General features: G+C 39.3%; 1 protein-coding gene across 1 annotated transcript in view; it reads left to right on the forward strand.

The window, feature by feature from the left end:
- Positions 1 to 15,518, forward strand: part of slc30a9.L (solute carrier family 30 (zinc transporter), member 9 L homeolog) — a 49,912-nt gene extending 34,394 nt beyond the window's left edge. Inside the window, exons 14-18 of the mRNA XM_018229435.2 lie at positions 1,881 to 1,988; positions 4,786 to 4,951; positions 5,731 to 5,860; positions 7,729 to 7,842; positions 14,987 to 15,518. Coding sequence (XP_018084924.1) covers positions 1,881 to 1,988; positions 4,786 to 4,951; positions 5,731 to 5,860; positions 7,729 to 7,842; positions 14,987 to 15,031 — 563 coding nt within the window. The 3' untranslated portion in view covers positions 15,032 to 15,518. The remainder of the gene's footprint in view (positions 1 to 1,880; positions 1,989 to 4,785; positions 4,952 to 5,730; positions 5,861 to 7,728; positions 7,843 to 14,986) is intronic.
- The last annotated feature ends 202 nt before the right edge of the window (positions 15,519 to 15,720 follow it).

Below are 15,720 nucleotides of genomic sequence, written 5' to 3' on the forward strand. Positions count from 1 at the left end.
CTTGATCCTAACTTAGATAAAATTAATTCTTATTGGAGGCAAAACAATTCTATTGGGTTTATTTATTGTTTAAATGATTTTTATGAGTTACGGGATCTTTGCCATACCTTATCTGGAAAACCCCAGGTCCCAGCAGTCTGGATAACAGATCCTATACCTGTACTACGTTTGACACAGTTGCTGTTTGCCAGACACCAGACAAGTGCCAAATGGGTGCTAAAAATTATATTCTCTTTGAGCCTTTTACAATAAAAGAGCCATATCCTATAACTCTTGTGACAACAGTCATTTTCCTCGGCTGCTATAAACATTCTGTGTGCTGCTGGCCAGGAGGTGCATTTCCCTAGACTCACAGTAGTTTATTTAGGTACAAAAGCACCTGTTCATATCACTGTGTACCAATGAGTTAAATTTATGTTGGTGAAACTCTTCCGAACTACACCTCCCTGCATTCCCTCGCCACCCAGGAATCAGGATACTCAAGCAGCAGGCCTGAATCCCTCCACAAGGATTTCTTTTATACTCCATAATCTTTCTGAATGTAAAATGTATGCTTAATGTGGCTGAAACAACCACATCAAAGGGATTTTTTTTCCTCTTTGAGATTTTTTTTTTTTTGTGCCATTTCTGATTCAATTAGTTTTACCTGATTATTCATCAGGCTGTGTTTTGAATAGCAGATTATTTGCCTGATAATCTCGCTGCCTGCAGACCGAGTCTGTGCTGTATGTGTGTGGGGTGTAAATGAGATTATGCAGAGAGGAGCTGCCACTGGCTCATCTTGTTTCTGATCTCGGTGCTCCTTATAAACATGTTTAATCAGGGAGGTTTCACCGTTACCAAAAAACACCCCGCAGCACAAAGCTACAATCATGTTCAGTACCTTAATTTCTTTGACATAAACACGTGAGCTGTGCAGTAACATGAGCACTCAGATGTAACTTACAAGAGCAGGGTGGCCTGGATTCCCTTAGAAGTGAATATTTTGTTTATTATTACTATTATTTATAATAAAGTACAGGGTATATTTTCCCCATTGTGCTCCATTGTTTGACTTAGGTATTGTATATACTTTGGGTATTGCCACCTCCTTGTGTAACCCACAACTGCAGTGCAACTATCCTAAATTTACCATAAAGCAGAGGCAATTGTTCTCAGTTATGGAGTCATTCTCTATAGTAACTCACTATTACCCTAGCAGCCATTGAAACTGTGCTCCCAACCCTCCCAATGAGAACACTAGAGTTATACAGTGCAGATCTTGGGTTACTTTCTGGTCCTTTCATGCATACCTCTATCCCATAGGAATAAAGAATTTTGAAATAGTTCCCTTTCAAGAAATAGACTTACTTGCAATGCAAACTTCTCCCTTAATTTGTTGTTTGCCCAAGCCAATACTAAATTATATGTGGACTGTCTTTGTGTGCATAAGGGTGGTGGCAGACATGGCTACTGGGGGAGATTAGTTGCCCATGACAAGTCGCCTCTTCTTTGGGCGACTAATCTCCCCTAAATACCTTCTCGCCAGCTAGAATGTAAATCGCCGGCAGGATGGCACTCGGAACGATTTGTTTTCTGAAGTAACGAGATTTTGGGCGACTTCGGAAAGTGCCGTCCCACCGGCGATTTATATTCTAGCCGGCGGGAAGGCATTTAGGGAAGATTAGTCCCCCAAAGTAGAGACGATTTGTCGCTGGGCAACTAATCTCCCCCAGTAGCCCAGTCTGCCACCACCCAAAGTATCATAAATTGTGCTGACTTGCTCTTAATTTCCTTTTCCTGAAGGCCCATGCTAGCAACTGTCATGCAGGATCTACAATTGAATGTTACAGTAAGAGCAAATAGCAAGTTAAATGCTAAAATGTGAATTTTCTTTTTAGTGATGCAGTCCCGTGATCCAAGTACCAATGTGGTCCTGATGGAGGATGCTGCTGCAGTTTTAGGATTGGTAATGGCTGCCTCCTGCATGGGTTTGACATCACTTACTGGTAAATTATTGCACTTTCGTGTTTTAACAGCTAAGAGAACCTTAAATATATTTTTGTTAAAAAAACAAACAAACTACCAAGTAATTAGTGATCTAAAGAGCAGTTTATTGTACGCTAAATGTGGCAAGTTTAATTTAGATTTTAGAGGGTTGGGTTTAAGTCTTAAATATGGGGGGGTTTGTGGATGCACACCTAAGGCCAATTTCAAAAAGTATAAAGCCCTGTCTAAGTAATTTGAGTAGATATGCCAGTGCATGTAATTTTAAAACAGGGTTTTTTTGTTACAAAGTTATGATCATAATATTGATAAGCCACCATACCACGTCAAGGTAAAACCCCACATGGTGGTCCCTAACTTATTTATCTTTAGTCTTAGTAAACAAGGTACATTACCTCTCTGTAGTAACAATTCTTTGTGTAAACATCTCCTGTGCCTTGGTTTCAACTCTGTGCTAGATCCTCCCCCGCCAACTGCTGAGCGGCTTTTAAGAGGGAGAGACTGCCTTAACCAACGCCCATTTTAGAAAAGTAGAAGTCAGGTGTTGTAATTAAAATCAAGGTAGAGTGATATGTGCAGTTGCACAATAGTGTGTATACATGTGTAAGTGAAATGTGAAGGTATGTATGGTAGTGGTAAGGGAAAGTGTATGTGTATTTGGGAGTATATGTGTAAGAAAGCATAGAATAAAAGAATGTAAAGAAGAAATAAATGAAAGACATAATAAGTGTGTGTGTACATAGAGTAGTGTCTAATGGGACGTTGGTTTTTTCACGGCTAGACCCTCCCATGCCGCCAGCACTTATGGCTTTTAAGAGAGAGCGATTGCACAAACCAAGGCACAACAAGTGAGGGGGACCACCAAAAGTATAAAGGGGGGGTATGAGGGTTTAAGTCTTGCTCCAAATACTTGTGACCTCGTCCATGTAGCTGAGCTTTCACTTTTGAAATGATAAAGCTCCATGGGAAAGAGGTAAGATGCGCCTGAAACCTTCTGTGTCAATGAGCCGTGCAATATAAATATACAAATAATAAACTGCAGAACTCTGCTCCTCAGATTAATAGTATGAGGGCCATCCGCGCACGTCAACATAAATTGTACCCTGCAAATGAACAGAGTCGACTTTCAATTATTCATTTCAGCATCGCCATCTGTTAAAACGGCAGCCACTCGTTTGCTTTTCATTCCATTGAGCCTCTAAACACAGAAATATTTTGATTTTTGTCATACCTATTACACCTCTGGCGGTACTCAGCAGTGCTACAAGCAGATATTTCTCAGTATTAATATGATATATTCACCATTAGAAATCAGGTTGTGTTTGAGAACAAGAAAATCTGTTGTTTTCATGTAATTCCAGCCTGAACAGGATTGTATATATATTACATGACCCTGCTCTCGGTAGCATGTCATTTATTTCGAAAACTAAACCTATGCATCTTTTATCCATGCAAATCTTTGCTAAAAAAAAAAATAATATAATTTTTTGCCTTGGGTGAACTGTCCTTAGAGTAATCACTGTCCTTATCTAAATCACTCTCCTTATCTACTGCTTGTGCATTAGCATTCCCACAATGAATTCTCTCCTGCCAGTAAAGTTCTCTCATTTAACCCTTTGCATGCAGGTACCGTTTGGTTTTGTCAGTAAGCCCATAGATCAGAAGTAAACTTGTAAATGTAGACTCTACAGTGTTGGCATGTAAAGGGTTAAAATAAGGACCACACGGTGGGGCTCATTTATAAACACTAAGCAGATTTGCACATGGGTAGTAACCCATAACAAATCAGCGATGGGCTTTTTTTTTTCCTGCCAGCTGCAGGTTGAACAATGAAATCGAAAATTTGACAGTGGCACTTTTTAGCAAGTCCCCCACTCTTCCTATTCATTTTGATCTTTTATATAGATACTGTATGATATGTTTGATCAGTAGAGAATCACAGGAGTTGTATGTCCTGGCTATTGAATTTCAAAGTAAAAATACTTTTCCACTGGATTCAATAATCGTTAATAACAAACATATGAAGAAATGCACTTTTGTTCCAAAATGTGGCTTGTCTAAATGAGCTTTTGTATACAACGAGCAACTTTCTCATCACCCTGCCATACAGATGTTCTTTGTGCAAATTGTGCTGAATTGTAGAACGATGTACAGATACACCATCTGCAGCAAGATGTTCTTGCAGGTCTTTGGAGGTGATCTTTGGGTTGTCTGTTAACAATCCTCCGCATATGTCGCTCCTGTATTTTTCTTGGCCTGCTAGACCTGGGTTTTACAGCAACTGTGCCTGTGGCCTTCTATTTCCTGATTACATTCCTTACAGTTGAAGCTGACAGTCTAAACCTCTGAGATAGCTTTTTTGTAGCCTTCCCCTAAACTATGATACTGAACAATCTTTGTTTTCAGATGTTTTGAGTGTTGCTTTGAGGATCCCATGCTGTCACTCTTCTGAGAAGAGTCAAACAGAAGCACAACTTGCAATTGGCCACCTTAAATACCTTTTCTCATGATTGGACACACCTGCCTATGAAGTTCAAGGCTTCATGAGCTAATCCAACCAATTTGGTGTTGCCAGTAATCAATATTGAGCAGTTTCATACAACTGGATACTGCTTCATTAAAAATCTTTGTTCAGAAAACAGCCCGGTACTCAGATGTTCCTGAGAAATGAAAGACATACCACTGTTATTTTTTTTGTTGAAAGTGGAGTAAATTATTATGCAGGCTGAGAGGGATTCTCAAACTTTTTTATATGACTGTATCTCATTGGACTTCCTATCCATCTTTGTATCATAACAGGAAATCCACTTTATGACAGTTTGGGGTCATTGGGTGTTGGAACACTACTCGGAGCTGTATCAGCCTTCCTTATCTACACTAACACTGAAGCACTAATAGGAAGGTCAATACAACCAGAGCAAGCGCAGCGTCTCACAGAACTCCTAGAAAGTGATCCTGTAGTGAGGTATGTGACTGAAGAGCTCATCAGACGTGATAACACCACAGAGCTTGATTATATTTTCATTATTTTTCTTTTGTAACCCATCTGGGTGTTCATGAGTACTGCTTGCATATTTTGCAACACACCTCTATAATAACCAATAGTTTCTTCAGTACTGGTGCTCAAACTATTGGTAATTACTTTAGCACTAAATGGTCATGGAAAGATGAGCCTGCCAGGTGTTAGCTGAAATTGAGTTTTTCTTTAAAGAACAAGAGTCAAATTGTAATTGGAGCCTGTCCGATGACTTTTTAGTAAACTTTACCTTCTTTGGTTAAAAGATTGTATTCAACGGATTTGTAACCTATGAGTAGTTACCAACATCTTTTATGGTGGGTTTCCACGATCCTCCTTTGAAACCGTAAACTGTCATGTTACAGTAGCAATGAAATTGAGGTGCAGAATTGTAAACCAAAATTGGGTGGTGCTGTTTATTCCCAAACTTATTCTAGATTCCCTAACAAGAAGGTTTAGAAATTCTGCTATAAGTAACAAATGAGATCAGAAACCACTTTAAGCTACAACATGGGGAAAATTACAGAACTGTAGGAAATGTAGTGTCTCTGTAAAGTATAATCACATCGTTGTATAATCATTCTTTATCATTGCACAGAGTCTTTCTGGTTGTACATAGAGTAACTACAGAATCCACAATGCCTGAACCATTCTACTCCTTTTTTAAATGATTTTCTAGACGTGACTCAGCTCTGCATTTGTTGATACAAATATTTCATTCTTTATAGAGCAATCCATGATGTGAAGGCCACCGACATGGGAATGAGTAAGGTCCGATTCAAGGCGGAAGTTGATTTTGATGGTCGAGTTGTTACACGATCTTACTTGGAAAAACAAGATATTGATCAGTTGTTGAATGTAAGTTAGATGACTTGTTAAATTGTATTTGTATTTTTTTTCTGCTAATACCTTGTCCAGTTGTTACCTATTTTTATTTAATTGTTTAGATAAAACATAGCTTTCTCACTAATTACTCACAATTGGTTTCACTGTAGATCAGGGGTGTCCAACCTATTGGCTTCCCTGGGCCACATTGGAAGAAGAAAAATGTTCTGGGGCCACACTTGAAATACACACAAACACTAACGCTAGCTTTTAATCTATTTTATTGTAATAGTAAAAGAAAAGAGGGTATCATAAACCTAGTGAGATTTTTGACATTGTGTTTGAGAAACTAATGTATCAATATCTGGTTCAATGGAAGTAGTTACAATTCTCAGAGAATTCCCAAGGTGCTCATCAGATAATTTGGTTCTAATTTTACTCTTAGTTTGTTCATTCTTGAAAAAAGTTGCTCACAAATGTAGGCGCTGCTTTTCCTGCTCTAGGAAGCCACACACTGCACACCCCATGTAAAATTTAAAGCACACATGCACACAATTAGTGACACCGTACATACGCTCTCTGTGCATAACATTGCAACATGATGTTTCCTGGATTGGTGGAAGTTCAAGCTGGGCCGCATTCATATCCATCCTGGGCCGCATGCGGCCCTCGGTCTGCGGGTTGGACACCCCTGCTGTGGATTAAAGGCATTTCTCTCATAGGGTTCCTATAATCCAGTGATCCCCAACCAGTAGCTCGTGAGCAACATGTTGCTCTAAAACCCCTTGGATGTTGCTCCCATTGGCCTCAAAGCAGGGGCTTATTATTGAATTCCAGGCTTGGAGACAAGTTTTGGTTGTATAAAAACCAGGTGCACTACCAAATTGAATCTCAATGTAGGTTGACAATCCACATAGGGGCAAACAAATGGCCAATCACAGCACTTATTTGGCACCCGAAGGACAATTTCTATACTTGTGTTGCTCCCCAACTCCTTTTACTTCTGAATGATGCTCACGGGCTCAAAAGGTTGGGGATCCCTGCTCTAATCCTTCTAATCTATCCACTACTGCAGTAGCTCTTTCACTAAAAGAAGTGTCTGCTTCCTGACAGACACACATAGGGCTTCTGGTGGTACCACCGCATTGGTTTTTTCTTTGCTGAGCACCTGCATCTTTTTGTTCTGGGACACTTTTTTTTTTGCTCTAAAGCATCCCTAATAGCCCATGGCCTTCACAGTCTCCCTGGTGCCTGAAATTGCATTCTAGATATTGCCAGTCAATAATGCCAACATCCCTGTGATTGATATTAATGATGCTCCTAGAACCAATCAGAGTCACTCACTAGACGGCAAATATTATGTTTATAAATACTTGCCTTGACTAAGCCTAAGATTATTGGAGGTGTCGTTAACTGCTGACAATATGTGCTAGGCCTTCTGTACTACTACAGTATAAGTCCTTGGGCACTTTGGTGCTCTATTTAATGAGAAATTGTTATCACATTTCTTTTTTCAGAGATTGCTGTATCTAAATAAAAATATATAATATAAAGTATTTGAAAAAAGAAAAAAAAAAAAGAATCTAGGAGTGAAACTCTAATGAGCAGGGCCCTCTTTACCTCCTTTATCACTGTTTGTATGCTTGGTGTATTGAAGCTTCTATGGCATAGCACTGCACAATATGTTGGCTTTTTATAAATACGTTAATAGTAATAAAAGGTAATTGCTCTTCTATACTTCAGTAAGAAGGGCACTATTGTTAAAATAATATATGATAAATGTACATGTTTAAACCCCTTTTCCATGAATTATTTATGAACATTTAGTCAATACATTAACACAGAAAGGAATATTCAAGCAAAGCATATTATTATTATTATTGTTATTTTACTTGAAATAGGAAATCCGCCAGGTGAAGACCGCAGAGGACTTAGAATCTTTTATGCTTAAACATGGTGAAAATATTATAGACACGCTAGGAGCGGAAGTAGACCGTCTTGAAAAAGAATTAAAGGTACATTTCCAGGTCCTATTTTAACTTACCACTTTCTGTTTCCAGGGATGAAATGAAGGTTTAAATGAAAATAGCTTGGCAAGAGATAATGATATGGCTTGTTTATGTTTTAGGGTTGACTTTTCCAATGCTTCCCAAGTATCTGCATAAAATACAGAGAAAGTTCTAGGACTATCTAGTAGAAGTAAATCTAGAGCAACTGGACTTGACGAGTTGCTCTAGATTTATTTCTATTAGTTATACCATGGCCTGGATGAATGAAGAGCTTCATAAACAAAGTTATAGACCAGTTTGCCAGCCGACCCCCCACCCATGACCAAAATCTTTAAACTCTGCTCCCAAGTATCCATTGCAATAAAATCAGGTGCGCACTTGCACAGTGAACTACATCCTCCAAGAATCTGTGTGCATCTGCCCAGCCCAAGCCTCTGTGCCTTAAACTGACACACTCCCCATTTAAAGATCCACTTGTTTAGCATAGTTGCCAAATGAGAAGATCTTTTTCTGATAAGTCCACCATGGGTAGAGGTGATATTGAGCTGATCCATTATGGCAAGGACCGAATCAACGAGCCAATGCAGTCCTCACCCCAATAAGATTTTTAAACCTGCCCAATCAATCAGCCAGATATAGGTTGTGCAGACCTGTTGTAACCCATACAGGGGCCAATAAGATGCAGACTCGAATCTGCAGTTTTTATTGGCCTGTGTAGGGCCACTTTAAGCTTTAGGCCACACAAGCAGATTCAGGGAGATAAGTTGCCCCAGCGACAAATTGCCTCTTCTTCGGGCGACAATCTCCCCGAACTGCCTTCCCCCTGCCCTCCGCATCGCTTGTTTTCCGAAGTTGCCTCATGAGGAAACTTCGGGCGACTTCGGAAAATGAAGCACCACGTGTGAGTTGCCGCAGGCGATTTTCATTTTAGCCTGCAGAGGGCATGGGGAAGGTTTCAAGTGATATTTGCCTGGCACGTAAAGGGGTTGTTCATCTTTGAGTTAACTTTTATATGACATAGAAAACGATATTCTGAGACAATTTGCAATTGGTTTAAATTTTTTTCTATTTGTGGTTTTTGAGGTATTTAGCTTTTTTATTCAGCAGCTCTTAAGTTTTGCAATTTCAGCAATATGGTTGGTGGGGGCCAAATTACCCTAGCAACCATGCATTGATTTGAATAAGAGACTGGAATAGGAATAGGAGAGGGTCTGAATAGAAGGGTGAGTAATAAAAAGAAGCAACACGAATACATGTGTAGCCTTACAGAGCATGTGTTTTCTAGATGGGGTCAGTGACCCCTATTTGAAAGTTGTAAAGGCTCAGAGGAAAAAGGCAAATAATTAAAAAAAAACTATATATATATTAAAAAAAAGAATAATAAAGACCAATTGAAGTTTCTTTGAACTGGCCATTGTATAACATACTAACTTAAAGCTGGACAACACCTAACAGGATCTGAACCTTGGGGGGGCTATTCAAATTTCAAAATTCAAATTTTATTTGTCACACAACATACAAAGTACGACATTTAGTGAAATGCTTGTTGCTGTGCAAAGCAAAGTTCGACCATAATAATAAGAATTACAGTAGAAAGAAAAAGGAAAGCGTTAATAGTATTGTTAATATTAATGTTATTAAAGTACATGTGCATTGATGTTATATATATGAGAGAGTCCAGTCCTATAGTCCTACACTTGGTTGAGAGAGTCCAGTCCTATAGTCCTACACTTGGTTCAGGGACCGAATAGCTTGAGGGAAGAAGCTCCTCTCTCTGTATTAGCCTTAAAGGGATACTGTCATGGGAAAAAACATTTTTTCAAAATGAATCAGTTACTAGTGCTGCTCCAGCAGAATTCTGCACTGAAATCCATTTCTCAAAAGAGCAAACAGATTATTTTGTATTCAATTTTGAAATCTGACATGGGGCTAGACATATTGTCAATTTCCCAGCTGCCCCAAGTCATGTGACTTGTGCTCTGATAAACTTCAATCACTCTTTACTGCTGTACTGCAAGTTGGAGTGATATCACCCCCTCCCTTCCCCCCCCCCCAAGAGCCAAACAAAAGAACAATGGGAGGGTAACTAGATAACGGCTCCCTAACACAAGATAACAAGCTGCCTGGTAGATCTAAGAACAACACTCAATAGTAAAAACCCATGTCTCACTGAGACACATTCAGTTACATTGAGAAGGAAAAACAGCAGCCTGCCAGAAAGCATTTCTCTCCTGAAGTGCAGGCACAAGTCACATGACCGGGGGCAGCTTGTCTAGCCCCATGTCAGATTTCAAAATTGAATATAAAAAAATCTGTTTGCTCTTTTGAGAAATGGATTTCAGTGCAGAATTCTGCTGGAGCAGCACTATTAACTGATGTGTTTTGAAAAAAAATTTTTTGCCATGACAGTATCCCTTTAAGGGAGTGGAAGTGCTTTCATGTTCTCATCAGTGAGAAGAGTCCATTATTGGGATGGGAGAGGCCCCCTTCACTTTGAATGTGAGCCGGCCAGAGGTTGGGGGAGGCTTTGTGCATTTTGCCGCCCCCTGACTTTTTACAATACATCCTACAGTCAACGTACATATATGTTTTGTTAAACTGTAAGGGAAATACTCAAAGCAACTGACCTACAGTAAATTAGCCAATTATTCTAACTTTCCTACTACGTTCTGTAAGAATTTCAGACCAAAATTGAATCTTGTCTTAAAAAAAACATTATTTTTCATTTTGCTCCTTTTTGTCAGAATTTAGCATTGCTATTGTGTTCTGTTGAAAAAAAAAGATAGGTTTAACACAAGACATATTTAATATAATAAAAGTTTGATATTTCCAGCATTGCGATTCCTTTAATTAAAAGTCAAAACCACTTGAACGTGCCTTTTAGAACATGAAGCAATTTGTACCATAATTACCAGACAAATAGTTACACCTTTCATTGGATTACTAAGATATGCAAATACAGCAATTTCACCATTTCATGTTGGCTCGGATCATCTGAGTTTCAATACACAAGTACTCGTGTTTGTTCTGCAATCAAGTAATAGCTTTTTTACCGTTTGACATTTACATAATGAGCGTTAGTTAACCTTTTGTAAAATAAAAGAGAAAAAAAATGTTTTATTCTTTAATACCGTAAAAGAACATTTAAATTGTGTTCAGCTCTGTGCGTAACATACAGTTAGCGTTAGCTACACAGCATTAAACCCATTGTCCTGCATTGTCATTGATTTTGCTTGTGCCTCGTCTAATCGCTTTATTCAAATCAGCTCTAATCTCTATAATAAATACTATATAGTCTTCATGATCAAGGAAAGGGACGTTGGCCGTGAGTGCTACTGATATAGTGACAGTTCCAGGCCTACAAAGGGCACAAATAAGCATTTCCCTATGTTTGATAGTTGTAAGAATTTTCTAGTTTTTTGTGTGTGTGAAGCCCCCATTTTTGGGCAGGTCCTGATACATAATTACATGGCTAGAGATGTACAGGTATGGTATCCTTTATCCAGAAACCTGTTATCCAGAAAGTCCGAATTGAGGACACTACTAGGGGGTTACTTATTAAAGTCGGAATGCCAAAAACTCTTACTTTTTACTAGGAAATCCAAATTTTTAGTGAAAAGAAAAAAACATTTTTTCCGTAACTTATTATACCATGAGCATGGAATCCAAAAATCCAACATCTCAGACCTGGCAAGTAGTGATGATACCCGCAGGTCGGTCAGGTTCAGACCGACCCCGCAACTCCATTTGTGGGTGGGTCCAGGTTGAGCTCTTTTTCCTACTCTCCCCGCCGCCACCCGGAACTGCCGGCTTCCAACTTCCTGCTTGATTTTTTAAAGACGCACACTTCCTGCCCTGCCCCTTTTGTGGCATCATCAGCGGGTCAGCGCAGGCCTTAAAATGGAAGCAGGAAGTCTGGCTCGGGCAGTATGGTGAAGGGCAGGTTAGGGTCGGGTTTCACTACTGCCGAGGTTGTATACAAGTGAATGGGAAAAGTCCTGAAGATATCCTGTGCTGGGTTACATGCAAAAATACGAAAAAAAATTCGGTCGGAAAATCTGAAAGATTCATATGATTTGAATTTTCAGACGATTTTCAAGTTTTTTTTCGAGTTTTTTCCCCGAACTGGAATTTTTTGGGAATAAAACAGGAAATAACTGCGTTTTTGGTCAGAGTATATTTTGGAAAATAATGAGATAAATTTGGATTTTGATAAATAACCCCCTATATGTTAATCAAATAATGACATTTTAATTGACATTTTCTCTGTAATAATAAACCAGTGCCTTGTACTTGATCCTAGCTGACATATAATTAATCCTCATGTTTTAATGATTTTTTTATTAGTCTGGTGATCCAAAATACAGACCACTTAGGTCCTGAGTTGTGAATAACAGGTCCCATAACCTGTATTAAAACCTTCAGACATCTTGATATACTTAACGGAGAATTCAACCCCTTTGGCGCTAAAATCCCTCCCCTGTGTTGCTCCCTCCTCCCCCCCCCGGGCAAATGCCCCTTACTTGTTACTGACCCCTCTGTGCAATTCTTCTCCTGTTTAGTTCACGGCAGCCATGTTCGCCAGTGCGCTCTTCTTCCTGTATTCGCCGGCATTTGGTGGTGCATGCGCAGTAGAGGGATTTACTGGTAATGATCTACTGTGCATGCGATGAAAATCAAAAGTTTCCGAAAAAAGAAATCGGAAACTTCGTGACTTTTGGGGGCACATGCTCAGTAGATCCTCAGTAGAAAATTAGAGCCGTGAACAGGAGAGGAACTGCACGGAGGGGTCAGTAACATGGGGGGAAGTAGGTCGGGGGCTAAACACAGGGGAGGGATTTTAGCGTCAAAGTGGTTGAATTCTCCTTTAAAAGGATGTAAATGATTGTGCCAGCTTTCACCTAACTGCCATTTATCAGAGGCTTCTAGAATACACAGGAATAAGCATTCTCCCCAGTTGTCACTCCCTTCAGGCTGTGGCTCACATCTACTCATATGGGCTCTATATGGTTTGTCATCTTTGATATACAGGCATGGAATCCGTTATCCTGAATGTTCGTGACCTGGGGTTTTCTTGATAACGGATCTGTCCGTATTTTGGATCTTGATACCTTGAGTTTTCCCTCCAATAAGGATTAATTATATTTTAGTTGGGATCAAGTACAAGCTACTGTTTTATTATAACAGAGAAAATGGAAATCATAATCTTATATCATTTTTATAAATTTAAAAAAAAATGGCAACTATGGAGGATGGCCTTCCCATAATTCAGAGCTTTCTGGATAATGGGTCTGTACTTGTATGGCTCCCATAGCAGTAAAGATATATTGTTCATTTTGATTCACTTTTTCATTAAAACAGTTCACCCGCACACTGTTTTGCAGCATTTACACCGTCTCCTATTTGTTCCTTTGTTTTCTTACTCATTTCATATAACACCCTTTTGTGTGTTACCCAGGCAACTCTTTCATTTCACTCTTATCTCATTGAATCATCTTTATCTGACATTTCAGCATCTGTCACAATTTGGTTACATTTTCTACGTCGTTTGACTTTTGTTGGGGCCTGTTGCGTTTTAAGGGATTTATGAAATTAAATAGTTTCCTCGTTTTTTTGCATTTATGTACCTTTCTTTGTCACTGCACAAGGAATTAACTGATTTGTGTCTGAACTATGGATGCACCAAATTCACTATTTTGGATTCGGCCGAACTGCCGGATCCTTCGCGGAAGATTCGGCCGAATCCCAAACCGAATCTGAATCCTAATTTGCATATGAAAATTCTGGGTGGGAAGGGGAAACCCTTTTTTACTTCCTTCTTTTGTGATAAAAAGTCACACGATTTCCCTCCCTGGCCCTAATTTGCATATGCAGATTAGGATTTTGGTTAGGCTGGGCAGAAGGATTCGGCTGAATCCGAATCCTGGCCGAATCCCGAACCGAATCATGGATTGCGTGCATCCCTAGTCTGAACAAGAGTAAGACTAATACGGTAAGTGGAGCTGGTGAACACACATAACCACAAATCACCCCCAAAACGCAGTCCATTCTTATTTCTTTGGCTGTGCCTGAACCACAGGAGCTTGTCTGTTTCTTCTCAGCTAAAATGATAATCGGCTGCTCCAGGTTCCTGTGTCTGAGTCTCAGTGTCAGTTCTGTGATAGGATCTATAGGAGAATAATGGTTACAGACTGGGTGACACTTACTTCCCCACATTATTACAATCCTAAGTGCTTCTATACATTATTGGCTTTTTACACCCCCCTATTGTGACATCTCCTGTGGGGCACGAGAGAATCCACTGGGGTTATTTTACCACCAATATGGATTCATTATATCTTGGTTAGGATAAAGTACAAGGTATTTATTATTGCAGAGAAAAAGAAAATCAGTTTTAAAAAATCTCAATTATTTGCCTAAAATTGACTTTTTGTAGAAAGCCTTACTGTAATTTGGGGCATTTTGGATAACAGGTTTAGGTATAAGAGATCCCATAAGTGTATAAAGTTATCCAAACAACACTCCTCACCAGGGCTGATTATAGGGGCAATATACCCCCTTATTCAGCACGAGTTTAATGAATTAGCTGATTATATATGCGGGGTGTTTCTATTTCTTGAGCTAAACAGGGCAAAAAGGGAAACTGAAGAAACAAAAATATTTTTTTGTGATTAAATATGTTTAACACATACTCTATTCCTTGTATTGTTGAGCAAATGTTGAACAAAGGGTATACTAATCCTCTAAGTGTCACTGGTCTATAGTGTCTATGGCTGGTTTATATTAAAGGGGTGGGTTACCTATTCAGGCCCTCTCATATTCATGTTCCAGTCTCTTATTCAAATCAGTGTATGGTTAGCAATCAGATTGCTGAAACTGGAGAGCTGCTGGATAAAATGCTAAATAATTCAAAAGAAAATAAATGAAAACCAATTGCAAATGGTCTCAGAATATTACTCTCTACATCATAATAAAGTTTCATTTAAAGATGAACGACCCCTTTAAAGTGATGACAAACAAATCTGGCACCACAGTCAGGCTTGGACTAAAGACATTTTAGAGGGTTTCTATCAAACCCCTTGTCTACAGCGGGACAGAACTGCTATGAGCAAGAGTTATGTACAAATAATCCCTTTTCTTTCTCTTTCAGCAATGTAATCCTGAGTTACGACATGTAGACCTGGAGATTCTGTAGGACACAAGGAATGTGTTGAATATACAGAGGTGAAGCAAAGGCTGGTTTGTAATGTCCGTGCTCCATGACTCTGCTCTAAATCCTCGCTGACTGTCATTGTGTTATACGCCATATTTACAAGGACATCTTAGATGTAATATTTCTTTCCTGCCAACCCTGTGGAACTACACAAAACTATTATTGTTTCCTTGCTGGAGTAACCTACATTGTATTGTTTCATTCCATTACATGTACATCAACATAGACTTGCTTTTTCAGAACAAAGTAATGATATGGGCAACTTTAGCGACTCGAGCTCTGGCAGAATTACAACTCTGTATACCACTCTCTGTATACCACTCATAACTGACCTCTCAGGGGAGGCTTTGAGTTATGGTTTAGCCACAGCTGGAGTACCACACGTTGGCTGCACTAAGTAACCGGAGCAAGGCTCACTCCAGGTCTGCCAACCCATAGCTGCCAATCAGATAATCCACTCATTAAAAGAGAACTACACCCTAAAAATGAATGTGGCTAAAAATGCCATATTTTATATACTGACCTTATTGCACCAGCCTAAAGTTTCAGCTTGTCAATAGCAGCAATGATCCAGGACTTCAAACTTGTCACAGGGGGTCACCATCTTGGAAAGTGTCTGTGGGCTCTGAGCAGCTGTTGAGAAGCTAAGCTTAGGGGTCATCACTAATTAT

The sequence above is a fragment of the Xenopus laevis genome, chromosome 1L, assembly GCF_017654675.1.
Source record: "Xenopus laevis strain J_2021 chromosome 1L, Xenopus_laevis_v10.1, whole genome shotgun sequence".
NCBI classification, from domain to species: Eukaryota; Metazoa; Chordata; class Amphibia; order Anura; family Pipidae; genus Xenopus; species Xenopus laevis.